The sequence below is a fragment of the Branchiostoma floridae genome, chromosome 9 (assembly GCF_000003815.2).
Source record: "Branchiostoma floridae strain S238N-H82 chromosome 9, Bfl_VNyyK, whole genome shotgun sequence".
In the NCBI taxonomy this organism is placed as follows: domain Eukaryota; kingdom Metazoa; phylum Chordata; class Leptocardii; order Amphioxiformes; family Branchiostomatidae; genus Branchiostoma; species Branchiostoma floridae.
Window position 1 is genome coordinate 6,107,745 of NC_049987.1, and position 18,625 is coordinate 6,126,369.

An 18,625-nucleotide genomic window follows, 5' to 3' on the forward strand; every position below is an offset into this window, starting at 1 on the left:
CTGTGAGGAGACAGGCAACCGTGTGGGAAGGAAGAACGGCATTGGAGAATCTTCATTGCGATTGATGGACATTCAGTTGTTGGCCTCTACTTTTCTTTCAGTTGAAGTTTCAGTTCATTCTTTTCGCCAGAAAATATATGTCTGTCGCCTACTGTAGGAGAACCCCGACGCATAACATAAGATAACATAAAATAACATAACATAACATGGCATGTCATGACACAACATGGCATGACATTATTTAACATAAAAATAACAGCATAGCATTACAAAACATAACATATTATAGCATAAGTAAACATAACATTACGACATATCAGAATAAGAACAAAAGTCAACTGAAATAGAAGTCTTAAGTAGATAATAACGCAAGTAAGTCAATAACAGAATGACAAACATTGTATTGACTTGATGTGAAATAACGAGAAACAACTGCCTTTGCTAGATCAACGACAGCCGAACAAATACACTATTAAGAAGACCTATTCCATCTAACGATATACATTGCTTCATAATGTTTTTTTCTAAGATGAGTAATATCGGTACTTGGTAAATCTCCCTCATGTATTGGAGTTGCCGTCAAGTCATATGCATCAATCGCAAGAGGATCCTATAATGCCTGAGAGATAGAACAGTCATGGTGAGGAGGAGACACGAACCACAACAGCAACAACAACAATGACAACCAAACGTAGAGCAGGATACAGATGAGGAAAGAAAAAAGAAGTTGATTGAAGGCCGGTATTTGAGAGCGGATGCAGCATGCGGCGGTCCAAACATTGCACATTCATTCCCATAGTCTTACTTCTTGTAGTCAGTCCCAAGGTGCCATCTGATGTAAGACATGTCTTTCTTAAGCAATTCATAAAAGCCTTAAAGTTCGCATCGAAAATAAGAAGTTTTTAAACAGATTATAACATCTAGTAAGGTGGTTAAGTAACTAAAAGTAGTTAGTAGGTAGTAATTCCAATACATCTTACTTCAATTTGGGCAAGCAAGAAGCAGAGTTTATGCCATTACAATATTCGTACATTAAAGTTTTTAAGAAGTCAAAAAACAAAACAATAACTTAAACTATTTCAACCCCAGTATGGTTCATGTACGTAGTAGTGTAATATCATAATGCCCGCATTGTGTATACCTTAAACTGTAGAGAATATATCCTTCCGGGGAGACTCGGAGGAGTCGGTTCTGTGTGGTGACTTGGTGAAAGTTCGCTCCTTTTTCGTTGGCAAAAAACAAATCGGGAACCCATATTTTAGACAGCAGACTGGGATCGAGACTCAGACTCTCGTTCCACATGCTGAACTTCAATCGGCGGTCGCTCCACTGTTGCCGAAGGAAGATGTTTAGCTTGTAATCCTGGAGAAAACGAACAAATCCATGAATGGCTTTCATTAAAAGAGTTTATCGTCCAAGCTACGTAATATAAAAATGTGACGAAACGCCCCCATGATGCCTTACACCTGGGAAATATTGACATGTACGTATAACCAGTGAGAAGGAATTAAGTCATTTCTTTTTCTGATAGGATTAAAGATGTTTTGATCGTCTAACTATTCCCACAATGTCGATGTGTGTATGATATAATCAAAATACGGTAACGAAGTCCAAGCTTAGGATTTGTGCATGTTTGTATTTATGACTGGATTACATATACAAATTCAAATTTACCTGAAAACATCCAAGATTTAATGATTCAACATGGCAGAGCTACTTACTAGTACTAGTAATAGAACTACTTGAAATATTATAACTATGAGTACAAACACCCTACGAGGGATCTATATGTCTATAGAGCAGGGGCACAGCCTACCATGGTAGTCTCTGCAATTGCTCCGAAGCTGTTGATGAATATGTTAATAGTCACGTTGACAGGTGGGCCTGTAGAAGTAGAAATACATAATAAGTAGGCAGCAAACGAGTATACTACCCCTTCGTCTCGTGGTTATTTTGTCATGCCAGATGTTTTACCTGTCTGAAAAGCTTAAAAGGAATCATTAGCAGAAGCAGAATATCCAGTAAGAAACAACTTAAGATACAATTTTAGAAATGAGCAGACCGGTAGATGCAGCTACGACCCCGTGGAGATAGTCATAATGGGTAATAACCTGCTTACACCAGTTCATCAGATTGTTAGCGACACACGCGACTTACATCAACTATTAATGGCGACCATAATTCAATTCCTACGCGTTTGGTGGCAGTTTGTAATGGATAGGACAAGATTGCGCATTATGATAGGAATCGCAGGGCGGGGGCGCCTACTAGGGGGGAGGGGGGCGAGCTTTGCTCAAACCACAAACACAAGAGGCTGCGGCTGCTAGTAATCTACCAAATGTTTCTCAGGTCGCTCAGTGAATTACATAGATAAGGAATGATCTTTGTACATTTTGTGTATTTCATTGTCTTCTAAATCATACGTTTATATCTTGCTTCAGATTTCAATTGGAATCAGGGGTCAAACAAATGCAGTTTTGGTCGTTGCACGGTCTCTCAGTGATCGCCGTCTACTAGAAATGGGGGCCTAACCAACGAGTTTTCCACGCAACGCGGCAGGACTTCGATTGTCCTGCGATAGGCTTACGCGGAGGCGCCGCACTGTCTAGCGTGGACGGTAAATCGTCTTTGTTTATTGCATTTTACTCCATATGTGTTTTCATGGTAGCTGCGCCCGTCTATTATTGGCCCAAAGGCAGTGAAGGTGTCAATAGGAGCAAAAAATGATGTATGATTGTGATTACAGTAAAGTTAAACGTACTCAAAAATTGACTGGGTTTCTACCATCGTGTCAATACCTCCTTCACATGGCGACTGTGCGCCCATTTGTCATGCTTCATTGTAGGTTCTCATCGGTTGTGATAACATACCAAAATCGAACTCTAGCATTCAGTTATCCACTCGCAGTGAATGGGTAACTTTTTGGATTTATCTCGACTAGAGACTAGATAAAACTTACTCAGATAAATAGTACATCTCTATTCCGCTTTTCTTGTTGACATGTCACGTGAAAATCAGCTACATGATATGAAGCTGGATGGTTTAGAGATTGTGTCATTTATTTCTTTACACCTGCACAACATCATTTGTTTGAGGGCCCAACTTGTCTAAATATAACTTCTGACGACCATTATGTCAGTTACTGTCCTTGTCATTTGTCTGTTTCTCATATCTTCACCACATGAATGTTTCCCATGCTCACTTTCCATCAGCATTTGCTCATTAACTGGCAAATAAGAAGGAGCTAGAAATAAGGAACTAGGCCTAGAAAGAAGGAACTCATTCACCACAAACTTCACCCCCCCCTCCATCTCTTTTTGCCTGCATAGTAATGACAGATGTACCGCCCCCCCCCCCCGCCCCAGAATAATTCCCTTTATCACAGCTTTCCGCCACATAGTACACCTCGTTAATACCTCCGAAATGATTCCGGGAACCAGAGAAGGCAATGGGAGAGAAACAAGCCGTGCCCACGTCAATGGTACGAAACCAAATCTTACCAACGAGATTCGCTATAGCTTGGTGCCATCCATTAGAGGGGGGGTATGCAAATACAGTAGAAGCCAGTTCATTGCATAACGGATTACCGCACACTTCTTTTAATTGCACGGGATCCCCAACTCCCGATGTGTTGCGGTGCAGATAGATAACTTCGATTTGTTGCACCACCGGATAGTTGCACGAAATATACTGAAAAGTGGGGTGTGCAATTAAACGGCTTTACACATTTCATCGCTTGGTTTTAAACCTAACTGGACAGTTCCATATGAAAACCATACATTTTGAAGTGAAAGCTACAACATGGTTTGTCTCACTTCTTACTCGTTGATTTGCCTTGTATCTGAGTTAAGAGGACTGTCAAGTAACCTTTCTCTATCTATTCTTTTATGGATAACATTTTAAGCAGTAGCTTTTTTTATCTGCTTCATGATCTACACAAACCCGATGTATGCAGTTTATGGCCTTGTAACTCGGCCATTAATGTATGATGCTTCTAGTCATCAATGAGAATGTGGCAAACAAGTAACGATAAACAATAGAAGAAAAACACAGTGTAAAAGGCTTGACTTTGTACTGAACCATCAATCCATCTGTATGTCTTCATAACATGATGACTTGATAAACCGGATGCGGTAGAAGAAAGAAGTCCTTAGCCTAATCGCGGTGGATAGAATTGGCAAACGGCAGATAAGCAACGGTAAACAATACAAGGAAAACACCATGTAGAAGGCCTGTCTTTACGTTTAATCCTTCAATCTGTCTCTTGATAGAGCCCATATCATGACAAGATAAACCGAAGGAGGGAAGATGACGGACACGTTCCTAGCTAACAGTAGGTGATGAATGGCGGGAGAACCTTTGACGCCAGGCAATTAGAGCGTTATCCTGGAGGGAGCTGCCCGGCTGCAGCGCCGTTACCGCAGATGGAAGAGCCTCGTTGACCTTTTCTGGAATCTCCTCACTACATCATGTACGGCAGGTTAGATAGCCCCGCCATTCATCAAACGGGAACAAAGCAAACGGTTGGAAGAAATGGAGCGGTGCCGGCGCCGAAACGGGGGGCGGGGCGCCATTACAAGTGTGAGGATAAGCAAGGAAAGACTTGCAAAATCGCAGGAATTGGGTGTTATATAACCTCCAAGCAGATCCTACGGTAGCATAAAATAGTATCGAAAGCTGCCAGAGGAGTGAAGCCGGCCTAGGAGTGTGTTTGACTACCGGTGGCAAATTTACACCTACATGGCAAATGTACACCATTTGGCTGACTAAACTCATTGGCCAGTTTAGTACTAGCTTATGCCATTGTAGGATCTGCTTGGAGATTAAGTTTGATACAAATTCGTGCCTTGTGCAAACTTTGGAAGATGTGAATGTAAGAAAGAACGCGTAATGACATGACGTATGCAGTGACGTCACTTACACGATAACCTTGAATCAAACAACAAACGTTAACCGCCAGCTCAACAAAACACAAGACGACAGTTGATTGAATGAATCACCCATGATGGTACACATTTCTTGTTATGGCCCCAATCAATGTGCATCTTTTACGATATCGCTCTAAGATATATTTTATCCGTACTGAACAAAGCATTGCAGAAAACATATTGTTATTAAAGACAACTTATTTTCGGAAAGATACCGTGATGAGATCCTAAAGTATTCTATCCCGCCATGTTTGTGAGCCGATTTGAAAAACCGAACCGTTTTGTGGTAATAAATCATCGACCCTAATTGGTCTAGACTCGGAGGAAAATCAGATAACCGCCGCTTGACACGCCTGGAACAGACGATAATCCTCCGACATCGCGGTGAAGTATGCAATCCGCCACATCCACCCACTTCCACGTCGTCCCCACTTACACAGCCGCGGCGATCAGTTATGATGGGGCCGCGATAGGGGTCCAAAACAGTGTTTAAATACGTGTGGCGAAAATGTTAGTTGTATGCACCGTAAGGGAAAGTCGAGGAAAGTGGATTTACCTGTATCTTTATCACTATATTTGATTCCTAATTAGTCAAATGTGTGTATCTTTGATCCTGCGCAAAGATGATGTTTCAATACAATTATTGCCAATATGAGGAAATTTCATATTGAAACTGGACGGCTTGACATTCAAATATAGAAAAATAGAAGACTATAATGTATTTGTGGCCGTGGAATAGCTATGGGAAGCTTGTTACACAATAGACTATTGCATCTCGCAGTGACCACTACCTTACCCCGGCCCTCACGAAGAGATAAAGTACGACCACTGGTACTAAGGGGAAAGGGGGGTTTAGTGTAAATCATTCCGTGTGGATAGCATTAACACTTGAACCCGGGCAAATTAGATTGGCCCCTGCCGGTCACTCCATCACGGTGCTGTGTCGGTGGCGACACCGGTAACTGGCAATGAGAGGTGGGCGGAGGAGGATTGCCCGTGAGGCGCTTGGCGCGTCAGGGCTTCCTGAAGATAACGTTCACACAGGTCCTCTCGCCGCTATGGCGGCTTAAGGCTTGTCGCAATTGGTTTACCTTGCGCGATAAAATGTGTATTCCTTAAGGGCGCTGCATTAGCAGTGGCCATATTAGCCATTAAGATACCAGAGATCGCCTTGCAAAGATATTCCCGCAACAGAAGGCGGAGAAAGGCCGCGTTAACGGAAGAATGATGCCTTGGCATTCAAGTTACACCGCGGGGAGCGTATTTGTATAAAAGTATGCATTAAAGTCAACGCATATTGCTGTGCGCGGGGTGATATTTTGAGACCGCTCTTCGCGGTATTTTTCTTCATTGAGGGCGGCGCTGGTGCCGAGCGATTAGGTCTCCAACGTGACGTGACTTTGAACGTGAGAAGGACGGAAAATTGCATAAATCCTCTAGAAAAATGTTAAGATTCGTTAAGGTGCGGTTGCAATTTTCGTGCATGCTTTCTTTAATGTCGTTGGATTTTTAGCGAGGCTATGGCGGAACCAACTGTCGACAAGGGTTGACGGTAACCATTGTGAACTCCAGACATCCGACTTCTGCACGGCATATCCACAACTGTCGAGAGAATGGCCTCAATTCACTGTTGTTAACTTTTCAAAAATTTTCATTTCGATTTTTTGTATACGATGAATGTGATTAGAGAAGGGGGATCCCGGAATATGGTGGTACAAAACAAAGAATAGAACGGCTTGAATCAACTAGAATTGTACCCCAAATCTCCGAATGTCCCACAATAGCATCTACCACTCTTACCTCAAGCACAAAAAAAACATTCCGTCACAAGTTCACCATGCTGTCTATGAAAATCTTTAAAACTGGAAGTGGTGGTGAAACACACCAGTCTATCAAAATGTACCAAATTTTAATCATATCCACTTATAAGGGAAATAAGGGAAAAGGAAAGGAAATATGCCATGGCTTTCATGGTCTTTCGCATCATTGATGATTCTGTGCGGTGTGATTGATATCTGAATGGGCTTCTGATGATACATGTATTCTTTTTAATTAGAGTAATAAAGATAAAATCGTCTCGGACACGCACAGGATATCTTTTTACGTGCCCGACGATGTCATTTGCTTTGTTATGAGATATAATTTAATGAAAGACTTACATAATGTTCAACATGATTGACTGGAAGTAATATTCTTACTGTCTAGATTTCAGGCAGGTCACAATTCGGTATTACTTTGCAAGATACCAAACTAATAGTAAACATGTAGCTCATCGTATTGCCATAACTAGGGAAAGATCTTCAAGGGGTTTACATCTGACTAGAGTATGTGTCCCTTTTCCTGTCTGTTGTCAATAAAGATGCAAGGAATGTCAGGAATGATCATTTCCTTCGAATTTAGTCTCTTGCGCATATAGAGCCCTCGTTTATAATTTTGTTATACATTTATGATGAAATGATACTTCTGAAATGCTCTGTACGTTGAACTCCAAATTCCCGTATCACCATACAGCGTTCCTTTATACTGTAGCTGACGGTATGACCAGGACCATGTTCCTGCTCATCTGCAGACTGAAGGCTGCTCAGTTCACAAACTATCGAGATCAATTTTCTCCAGAAAGGGAGAGTGTAGATCTCCCATATTTCAAGTGTACTATCACTATTGCTATCTATCCAATTTTATTGCATTAGCGCGCACGTTAACCTTTACAAACATACACACACACACACACACACACACATACACACACACACACACACACACACACACACACACACACACATGTATTCACGACAATATACACACACGCTCACATACATACGTACGCACATACACACTCACATACATGCGCGATCACATAAACACAGGCACACTCACACACACATACATGTAGCTGCGCATGCTACACACACACATACACATACACATACATACATACATACATACATACACACACTCACACAAACACATACATACACACACAGACACACACACACAAACACACAAAGGGAGACATACTCACAAACATACAAATCGTTTCTTTCGTCGTCTAATTAATGACATGCCGCAATTCAACTTAGACCACCACGGGAATTTGCGGTAGAAAGCTAGCTTTGTTTTAGCCGATTATACCTTAATCTGTCTTCGTCCCGTTTGGAAATGATGAAGCTTGGCTTACAGTTAATACGTGATTCAGGGTGTGTCAAGTTTATGTCAGTTTGACATAACAGAACATGGTCGTCTGTTCACGAGAGTTGACCCTCCTGTCCATCTCTTTACCCATCCACCCTTGTTATCTCCATCGCTGGTACCTCTCTGACTGACGTGGCCTCAGTGATCTCCATTTACTTCGTTATGCCGTCCGGCAGTTGACGCGAAGCTGCTAATAGAGTGTCGGTGATTCCGCGACAAAACGTAATCAAATGAGCTGCAACGACTGCGCGGCCCATTCCGTTCATCTGTCATCGGAATTGGTTAATCAGTCGGCCGATGATGTTGATGGATGGCTTCTGTGTGCACCTCTGCGGAAACGCCGGGAGACGACGTCACTGCTGCGCATGTATCTGATAATCTGGGGCGTTTCATGCAGAGTTCTGGTATCACAACAATGTGGAGAAACTGTGAAGAAGGTCACTAAGTGCGCTAAGCTTTGAAACATAAGCTATTTTTTTTAATCATCAGCAGCTTATAACGATACCATAACTGAGCCTAATAGATGTTAGATGTCAACTAGACAGTGCGTTCTGATCTAAAATGCTGCCATGCATAAAAGCAAAAAATGGAGAATAGTTATATTGTCTGAAATATCTGTACATCTTCGCCTATGTGTGTGTGCGTGTCTATTTGTGTGTGTGTGTGTGTGTGTGTGTGTGTGTCTGTGTGTGTGTGTGTGTTAGTGAGTATGGGAGCATCTTATAGTGTGTTTATGTTAGAAAGAAACTCCGATCAAAGAAACGTGGTATCACGAATGATGTGATGGTGATAACACAGAATTCTTCTGTAGAAAATGACGCATGACTGTCTTCAGTTGCGTCCTTCTCAAATAGCTGCCAACGATGCTGATCTGCCGTTTATCCGTCTCTCTGTCGTGATATGATTTTGTCTGAATAATTGCGTCTCAATCCTCCCACAGGAAGCCGCTAGGATGCGGCGGTGTTGATGTCTCGTGGATGAACGGATAAAATAAAGGGTCGCTGATGACGTCATGTCACATGGAATCGTCACGGTGCGAGAAGGAAGCCATTACCTCACGTCACATCCAGGTGTCAACAGATATCCATCACGTGACGTCACGATGGCAACAGACATCCATCACAGAGACGGGAACAGTTGGAGCAGACCAGGTACCTACCACGATAGGTAGAACAACGTACAATGACGTAAACTGTCACCTTGTGATTTGCTTGAGTGTTTGTCTCACCTTCGCTATCTCCTTGCTGAGGCATCTAGAAAGGGTGTGGTAGTTGAGTACTAGTACGAGGGCTAGTGAACTGCACAAAGTTGTGTGACCAAAGGACTACTGAAGCGGAGATGGGCGCCGCTCTACGCAACACCTGGTAGGGGGTTTTCAGTGCGCCGAAATGACTGGAGGCAGAAAGTAACCAAACGCTCTTTTGCATAAAGAGATTTGAATGGAAATACTCAAAGTAGACACGCACCTCTTTCTTTCCCGAAGTGATCACGAGTTAGGTACACTTGCATAAAGACGAAAATGCAAATATCATGCAATTTTAAAGCCTACAGCAAATGAAGGCTTTGTTTTACTCTCTATTGCCATTGGGAAGTACTCTTCTTGTGTCACAATGCAGAATGTATCTACCCGGCTTTTCTACTTACATGCAGCATTAGGCCACACTGACATAACATCATCTGGAGACCTAATGTGGTATGGCAAAAATCGAAAATAGAAAAAAATGAGCTACAAATGCTGCCAAACCACAGGACTACAAAGCTGGTAATATTAATTGAACCACAGAACACAGTGTATCAAAAGAACATCATGACTTTAATCGTTGGAGACACATATAGGTTGTCTTATTAATCTTAGCAGACTCAGCTGGAGTAATTGAGTTTTAATATATTGACAAGAACGAGTAAAGAACTACACTATTAGAAGGTATCCAAGGACTGTGGATGATATACGAGTGTGATGAGAATACTCATAAGGGACTATGAGGTTTCAAGCAAGGAAGCATTGCAATTGGAACAGGATTATTCATCGAGGCCGACTTCCTTTCCCTGTGCATATCTATGGGTTTTTAACCTCCTCAGAGTTATACAACACCAAATGAACGTGGATAGATTCATCAGGTACTCGGTAGACAGGTGATTGAAAAATAACATTCGTGTTACACAACGTTAGACCACGCTGACTTGATTTTATGGATGGCATCCTCGCACGTATTATTTTTCGCCTTTTTGAAAAAATCGTCTTGTCGTTTCAACCGTGTCGATCGCCAGTAGTTCGATGATGCTTGTTTTGAACTTAAACAAATTCTAATACCACATGCAGTAGATGTGAGCCGACAACTTGTGATGAATGACTCAGTGATATCATCGTGTAGGCTCCCAAACGCGGAATAGACACGATGACTTTTTCGGTTTGGTAACCGCTGTGTCATTTTGCCTGTAATGTAGTCATCGTGAGGACCGCATTAGAGACGTGACGCAGTAACTGTCAGGACCCACGCGTCAGGAGCCGCCATTTTCTCCCTTTGGTTAAGCAGACGTTTGATGCTGAGGAAGACTTAAATCCTTGATAGCCAACTTTTAGTATTCATTTTTGCATACTCGGGGCCACATGAAGCATTGGTACATTTTCATGTGTAAGCAGTCATAAGTAGATATTCAAATTAGAAAATACCTTAATCACAATTATGGAGCCATTTTTCACTTTCCAATATTTCAGACAATTATTGATGTCAGAATGCAGATCGAAATGCTTGCCAAAAGTCTCTACTTATAACCATCGCATTGGCACGTATTTAAGACCCACCTTTTTATTAGATTAATTTTGGTAAAGATTCGTCTCCTTTGATATTCTATTAAATCTAGGCTGTACCGTCACTTTCTCCGTGCTGTATCTTCTCCTTCTCTATGCCTTTACCTGTTGAGAATTATTATTCATAAACAATGCTGCCTATTTGCGGCGATTGCAATGTTTGTAATGTCAAAGTGACGCTTTCATGCATCTTTTATCAGGGACCTTCGACGTTGCTACAGAGGAACGTACTCCCATATATAGTTATTATTTCAAAGCAAGGTGTGCCTTTTCGGCACAACCCTCTCCTTACCAGGGGCCCCTCAAGGCGCCAGGAAAAATCTGGTCACGGACAAGACGCGTTCAACCATGATGGCCGTTACCGCCATCAGCAGACTCAGCACCTCCTCACCACGAGTACCCCAATGTGCAAGCCGAGGTTTCTAACCAGCATGAAGTCGATACGAATATCAAAGCCAGAAGTAACGAGAAGTTGTAGAATTTTGCTCCGTTTTGATGGGGGGCAAGATTGCGATTCATTCCCGCCGATGAGAGGAATCTTGCTGGAGGGCCTTGTGCTCCGCTGAGAGGCGGCAATCTGTATCCCAGGCACGCCCGCGTATTCAGCAGCCTCCGTAACCTCCGCTGATCCGTCTGATTTTTCCACCCTACTCTCACGGTTGGCAAGGTTCAATCATTGAACAAAATTAGTTCCAGATTCAAATATACGACCTGTACGATCGTCTCATGTCAGGTAGAATTCCAAACGCACCTTGCTCCATCCTTACAGTTCGAGCCCCGAAATATTGCCTTGGAATTATTAGTGTATTCCAAAAGAGCCATTCCATTTTGTGTAATAATATTCGCTGCAAGCGCAGAGTGTTATTAATTGTTCCAAATATCATATCATATTTCATCTCATGGAATAATTCAAGACGCGTGGGACTCTGGGACGTCATTAGCATTGCATCTTCACTTGTAAGCCGCTTGTCTTCCAAGGCGTCTGCGAGTCTCCCGCGCGCGGCCGTCCGACCGTGTTGTAATTCACGTCGCGAACCGGCGTGTACGCTTACTTAAGTAAAGAAAATTACTGTGATAGATCGGCATGCTGAAATTCAACTGATACGCGCACTCATCCAGCAGTACAAATGACGCGACGCCTCATTTTTGTCCTGTGTCTGGTGTTTTAACACTGGAGCTAAAACTCCGGACACACAGGAGAGGGAGATATTATGTACGTGCGTTTTCTAGTAAGTTACTGATTGTAACCAAGTTGTAATCAAGCTCAGAGTTTAGAAAAAAAACGGATTTCAGATGCACTTCGTCATGACCAATTAGACAACTTGCAAGAAGTGAAAAGCCATTGGTCGTCTGTGGTCTCTGCGGGTCGGGTAATGATATATTTGGACTAAAGATCTAAACTACAGCAGCACTATATCTACATACTATGAATCTGTGAACATGGCAAAATGTATATAAATCTTGTTGAAGTTAGCATAAACATAATATCAATGTTTTAAGTATAGATAAAGCCGGTAATACATACATACCAAAAAATGTCACGTGGGAGAATAACACTAATGTTTAAAGAACTTAAAAAAAAAAAAAACTTAAACAAAATTTTATAAAACCTTTGCGGTTCTGATACTATTTTTTTCACATTTTGATATTTGTTAGGTTTCATATTCGGCTGGCTGTATCTATAATCATCAACACACTGAACTGGCAGGCAGGTTGTTGACCAAAACTGCATTCTTTGTTTCAAATGCCAGGTTAACACCTTCAGGCGTAATACACAAATTAAGACCTGACTTTAAGGTTTGTTCCACTCATACCGGGATGGATCCTTACTATTTCAATATGTATGTTTGGTTCTCTCCTCAAACACGGGGCCTCTAGCTTACGTCTCATTTCAAAGCACATCTCTAACTGGGGCTGGGTGCTCATTTTCAACTGAGTCGAGTAAGTAAATAGGTGTTAAGTGCTGTTTTCAATGTCATAGCCCTGGGGCCTGTTAGGGAATGGAACCCAGAAGCAGAATTCCCCTGGAAGCCCCAGCTAGATATTGTTTAGAGGAATATTCCTTCAGCGCTGAGACGTCTCGCAGCGCACCTTGAGGAAAATGTCGGCGTGAATTATTCATATCGGCTGGGCAGGAGTGATGGGGAGGGGGGTTTCTTCATCACCGGGTGATACTGCACTAGTTATATATGAAAAACAACAACAAAAACTCTGTGAGTTCGAATATATTTTGAAGAACAGACGAGAGGCATGCATGTAAACCATAAATAATTTAGTGGTTGCATAGCTTGATAAACTTAAATGTTTTGTTTGTAAATGCTAGATTTAGTGATAATGTGTATACAAAAGATTTAATGGAAGTATAGATATTTTGTGTTTAAGTTTTCGTCTTTACACTACTTCACCATTAAAACTATGCTAATGATGTTTTTCCTCTGGTATGAAAGAATTACTCAAACTACTGCTTTTTGACCATGTGGACAATGCCATGCAAATAAAGATCATTATATGGAAAAAGAAAGATGTCAAAAAGGAAATCCGAGTAAACCAAAGTAAGATTTACAATTTAAATGGAAGAATGTAAAGCGACAGTAATAAGAAGAAATAGTATGTGGAATATGATAAAATCAATAAAAAGACGCCACACTCAAAACACTTGCTGATCGCTCCACGCACGGTACATGCGAGGTGAAACGGATCACCTCAGGGTTGCAAATGGATTGAAATGAACCTGTCGGAATTTTTGTCAAAATGTTGTATCGTTCTCATATATAGTATTTTCCTTGAACTGAACGGAAATGATGATATTACAGTTGACGGAAGATTGCAGAAAAATGATAATATATATCCTTTTTCTCCTTAACTATCGGACCATCCTTTTCTTGGACGCTTAACTAAACAATGAAACTGACTTGCTTTATGCTTGTGAATAACACAAAGTTAACAAATATGTCATGTGGTCGCATGGAGTATTGACATCCTTCACTGACAATGTTACTGTCAATACAGTTGTGTTTGGTTTCGTAATTTCTTAAGCCTTCAATTAATGGCTATATACAGCTACATATGTCCTTATATGCATCTCTATACTTTCTCTATTTATAAAGGTATCTACTAGTATCTCTCTCTCTCTCTCTCTCTCTCTCTCTCTCTCTCTCTCTCTCTATATATATATATATATATATATATATATATATATATATATGATATGTATTAGAATAAATGAAATATAAATTTATAAAGTGCTTCATTTTGCCCTACTAAAGCACAGGGACAAGTGCGCTTTGCAGCCCTCACGGCCACCCTGTAATATCTTTAGCAGGCCACTAAACAATTTATCCCCTCCCGGTGAGTTAAAACTTGGTATACACACGACGTCGGCTTGATTGGAATTGATCCCATCATAACCGCTTCTGAGGCCATTATTATGCTTCCTGATATCGCACGGACCATAAACCCCTTTTTCTCGCGCAGATATTACACACGGCATTGACCGGCACGGTTTTACTGTCTGGCACGGGACGACAGCCGCCCGAGCACGGGCCTCTGAGGGGTCCCAGTTTGGGCACATTCACAGGGATGGTGTACAGGTGTGGGTTGTCTATTCTAGAAAGATGGGAACCGAACTTGGTGTGAAACACATCAGCCGTTCCTGGCAACAACATGTAATGGAGTTCATGAAATAAGTTCATAACATGTGATCAAAAATTGTAATGGTCTACAGTTTTAGATACGTCATAACTGTTGTGCATACGTAATAATCTCAGGCCTAAAACCTTCCTATCGACAACACAGTACTCATCACGGGGTATCTAGGCCTCATGGTGTGCCTCTGTGTGATCATGGCGGACTGTCCTGCCCTGAGTCCCACCTAGCGGGGCGCCCTAGCCGTGACAACCCCGGTGGGGCACGGGTACGGCTCGGGATGCATCTTGAGTCGGAGCCTGACGTCAGGTGGGACCGTAAATAAAAATCCTCCGATAGAAATGCCTCACACGTACGTACGACCTGCTGGGTGCAGTGTATTGTCAGGAAAGTTGTTTCATGATGAATTCGGCTCTCGTTTCATTGCGTTACGTCTGCGAATAGCGAACGACAGCATACATGCCAGATCCGTGGGTGGAGACAGTTGCTTGACTGATTTTGATTTGTTTTCCAAAAGAAGTCACGACGTTCATAGCCGAAGATAGGTAACCATTTAACTGACGCCAAAGACACTATTAGTGTTTTGTGATTTAAAGGGACCTGTCGAGGATTCGAACCTAGGTTCTTTAGAGTCTGAGTTTAGCACCATAACAAAATGCCACTCTACCCCTGAGGGGAGACTGTTTACCATAATTCTAAAGGCTAAAGGAATACCGCATCATAAACATAAGACTTGGGGCTTGAATAGTTGAGCTGATCAGTTAAAGTTGTCCCCCTTATCGACTCCACCCATCATATCTATGCGTGTCGCGACCATGGACCGGCAATGCATTATACACCCCACTCGGCAGGCAATTTCATCTGGGCCTTTTATATGGAGGGAAGTCTTCAACATTTCGTCCATGCATCATATTCTCCTATGTCTGGGCCTCCATCATGCTTGTGTAGGTGTGTGGGTAACTGCTGATTGAAAATGACGTAGAAATCGATCCCTATATTCTCTCCCAGCCGTCTCCCCCGGCTTGCCTCCGACCAAAGGCTGAGACTGCCGTGTTAGACCACACCCTCTCTGAGCCAGGGAGATGACGTCACAGTCTGGATGTCCTTGCTGGATAACTTAACCTTTCCTGTGTTAGTCTTGGGTTTTGTGAAGGGGCAGCGATGTTGCTACGCGACGTGACGTCAGTAACATCTCCCGTAGTGTGTTATACACGTATCTAGATGCCATGCGTGTACCTGAACCCAACCCAACTCAAAATAGCTATGCTGCAACGAGCAAATAATACATATCCCAGCACGTATGCCGCCCACGCATTCTATAGGTGACAAGGCATATAAAGATTTGAAACACACTATCAGTGCCGTTTGATTGTAATAAGATATTACAGATTAGCCAACGCTATTCGTTATCATTCAGTAAATAGAATTTTAAGGTTTATTTTGTACTTCTATTCCGTATCCAATACGCCGTCTTCTTCTATAATCACCCCGGGCCCCCCCAAAGAAAGAAGAAAGGCACTGCCATGGAAGCTACTTCAATCCAAAGTCGTTTCTATGCGATATCTGTTAGCGCCATCCACACCAGCAGAATAGGGGACCAGGGTCCGATATATCTGTCAGCAGTGTGCCGCTATGGGGACACGTAATGGCTTCCTCCCGGCGCGAGGCTGCCGCTAAGAGCGCGGGAACAGTGATTGATTCCGGTAGGGACAGGGGGAACTGCACACCCTCTTACCGTGTCACACCCTGGGGGTTCATTACCCGGTCATAAAAGCCTAAAGGCACTCACAGAACAATTAAACGGCGCATCAGCGAGCGGTCATCTTTTCCCTGTCTCCCGTTTGAAATGCGTTGTTAACTGTGGCGCATTAGCATGTTTCCTATAGTAATGTCTGTAGACAATATACATCCAGTCAGCTTGCACTTTGTTGCGAGCTTCGTTTGATGAATGCCTTTATGGTTGGGTTGTTGGTTTTGTAAAAGTTTGCAATTAACAAGGGTATAATCATGATACACAAAAAAATCTTCCCGGGACTGCCTTTCTCGCCCCGTAAGCTAAATAGGATGGCATACAGACTAGGTTTTAGTTAAGTCTTGAGTAACTTTGTCAGTTTACGGAAAATTATTTTCTTGCGACACAACGCCAACGCAACTTTCCGTAGACAAACTTCCTCTATATAGTACTCTCTAACCAGATATGCGGCTCCAGCTGTTCAAGGCGTGTTTTAGGCGAAGCTGGGTACCCATTTTCACCTAAGCTGATTGAGGGAAATACGAAATAGGTGTGCATTGTCTTTCCCACGGCGCAGCACTGGGTTTTGGGATTCGAATCCAGAATCTTTGCATTCCAAGTCAACAACCATTACCACAATACCACATTGCCACCTATGTACACACTAGGGGTGGGTATCAGTACTGAACATTCAGGTACAGGTCCGGTTCAGGTCCAGAGGATCAGGTCCAGATGACCAGGACCAGGTCCAGACCTTAACCTGGACCTGATTATCTGTGACTTTGAAAGCTTGTGAATAGACGATACTCAAACAATGGTCCATTCCGCTATAAAGAAATTTGGTGACCATAGGGGCATTCACATTCCACTCGCGTTTTAAAATTTCATCTTCATATACATAACGCTATTAAACTACCTATGTTAACTTTGCCCAAGGTTGAATGTTGACTGTGGTAGAAATGACCATAAACCTTACTCTATTTCGCTGTTGTTCTTTTCTTGCACTGGTAAGCCCCAAGAAACACGAACGCCTGCCAATATTTTCTGTTTATTTTCTACTTGGTCTAAAATCCAGTCTACTGATTTTTTCAGGTCCGGTTTTTCCGGACCAGTCCAACAAGACATTTAAAATAAAAGGTTTTGTACTGGTCTACCGTACCGGTACCCACCACTAGTTCACACCCTTCTCTAAACCATGGCGCAATCGAGTGCTTGTATCTAATTACAGACCATCTATCTATGGCTCTTTATGACGCATTGAGACGGCATTAACCAGGTGTTTGTGAGCAGGAGGTTCATGGTCGCAGGTCATTAAAATGCAGGAAGCCGTCATCCCGTGCTCCTTCCGAACGGAAGCTAACGCGTGAAGGGCACACTGCGCGCACGCCACAACACCTGCCCACCTGCGGACAGCCACGGGACAGGAAAGATCGCTTTGACGAATGAAGGAGACAACGGAACATTTATTTTGATTAGAATGAACAATTACCGGTAAAGGTGACATTTTGTTTCCTTTACGGCTGGATTCCCGGGTGCAGTATGAATGGCATTATTCTCTTAGCACCCGAGGATTTGGTTCATGCAAGTACAAACCATCAGCGGTGCGTAATATTATACACAAATGATGATGATATTATACACAAATGCTACACCCAAGCTTATATATGATAATTAGAATGAAAAAGAATATCAGTACAAATTTCAGATATCTAATAGTAAAAGGTACCGGCGTGATTAACTCGGTAACGAAAAACACGCACAAGTACAGCTAGTTCAAGACAGATGCACGCGCAGACGAATGGACATGTGAATTGGAGTGAAGAAACTGAATCAGATTGATGAATCTTTAGTATCACCATATGGTCATTAGAATGCAGACCCGCGCACCCAGGCAAGAAAGAGAACACCCACATCCCACGAGGACGTTCCACACTGAAAACTTCTTTTTTTAACTTAATTTTTGTGGAACAAGCTTTAAACTTTACTTGTTCCACCTCATCATGAGGATGAAAAATGTTGATGATGATGCTCCATTGTGTTGCTGAAGGGTATAAACGAAAACTTTCCAAACAAAGAGAAGCAGACATGTGTCAGCACAATCCAGCATAATCCAGCTACCCAGAGTAACCCCAAAACATTTGAGTGGCTCCCAGTGAGGCTTGTATTCTGGTGACCTTAACTAAAAAAAAAACAATTTGGCAATGACAATGCAACCAGAGAGGAGAGTAAAAAAACTGGCAAACACACATACACACAGACAGACAGACAGGCAGGCAGATAAACTGACTAACGTACCGGTCTATAGCAAATGGAGTGAAG

The 18,625-nt window shown here is 42.4% G+C and overlaps 1 protein-coding gene across 4 annotated transcripts in view; it reads right to left on the reverse strand.

The window, feature by feature from the left end:
* The window catches only part of LOC118422798 (glycine receptor subunit alphaZ1-like), a 72,882-nt gene that overhangs the window by 17,998 nt on the left and 36,259 nt on the right, over positions 1-18,625 (reverse strand). For all 4 annotated transcript variants that reach the window (XM_035830565.1, XM_035830566.1, XM_035830564.1 and 1 more), the window contains 2 exons: positions 1,817-1,884; positions 1,142-1,362 (listed from right to left, as the gene is read on the reverse strand). In XM_035830565.1, coding sequence (XP_035686458.1) covers positions 1,142-1,362; positions 1,817-1,884 — 289 coding nt within the window. The remainder of the gene's footprint in view (positions 1-1,141; positions 1,363-1,816; positions 1,885-18,625) is intronic.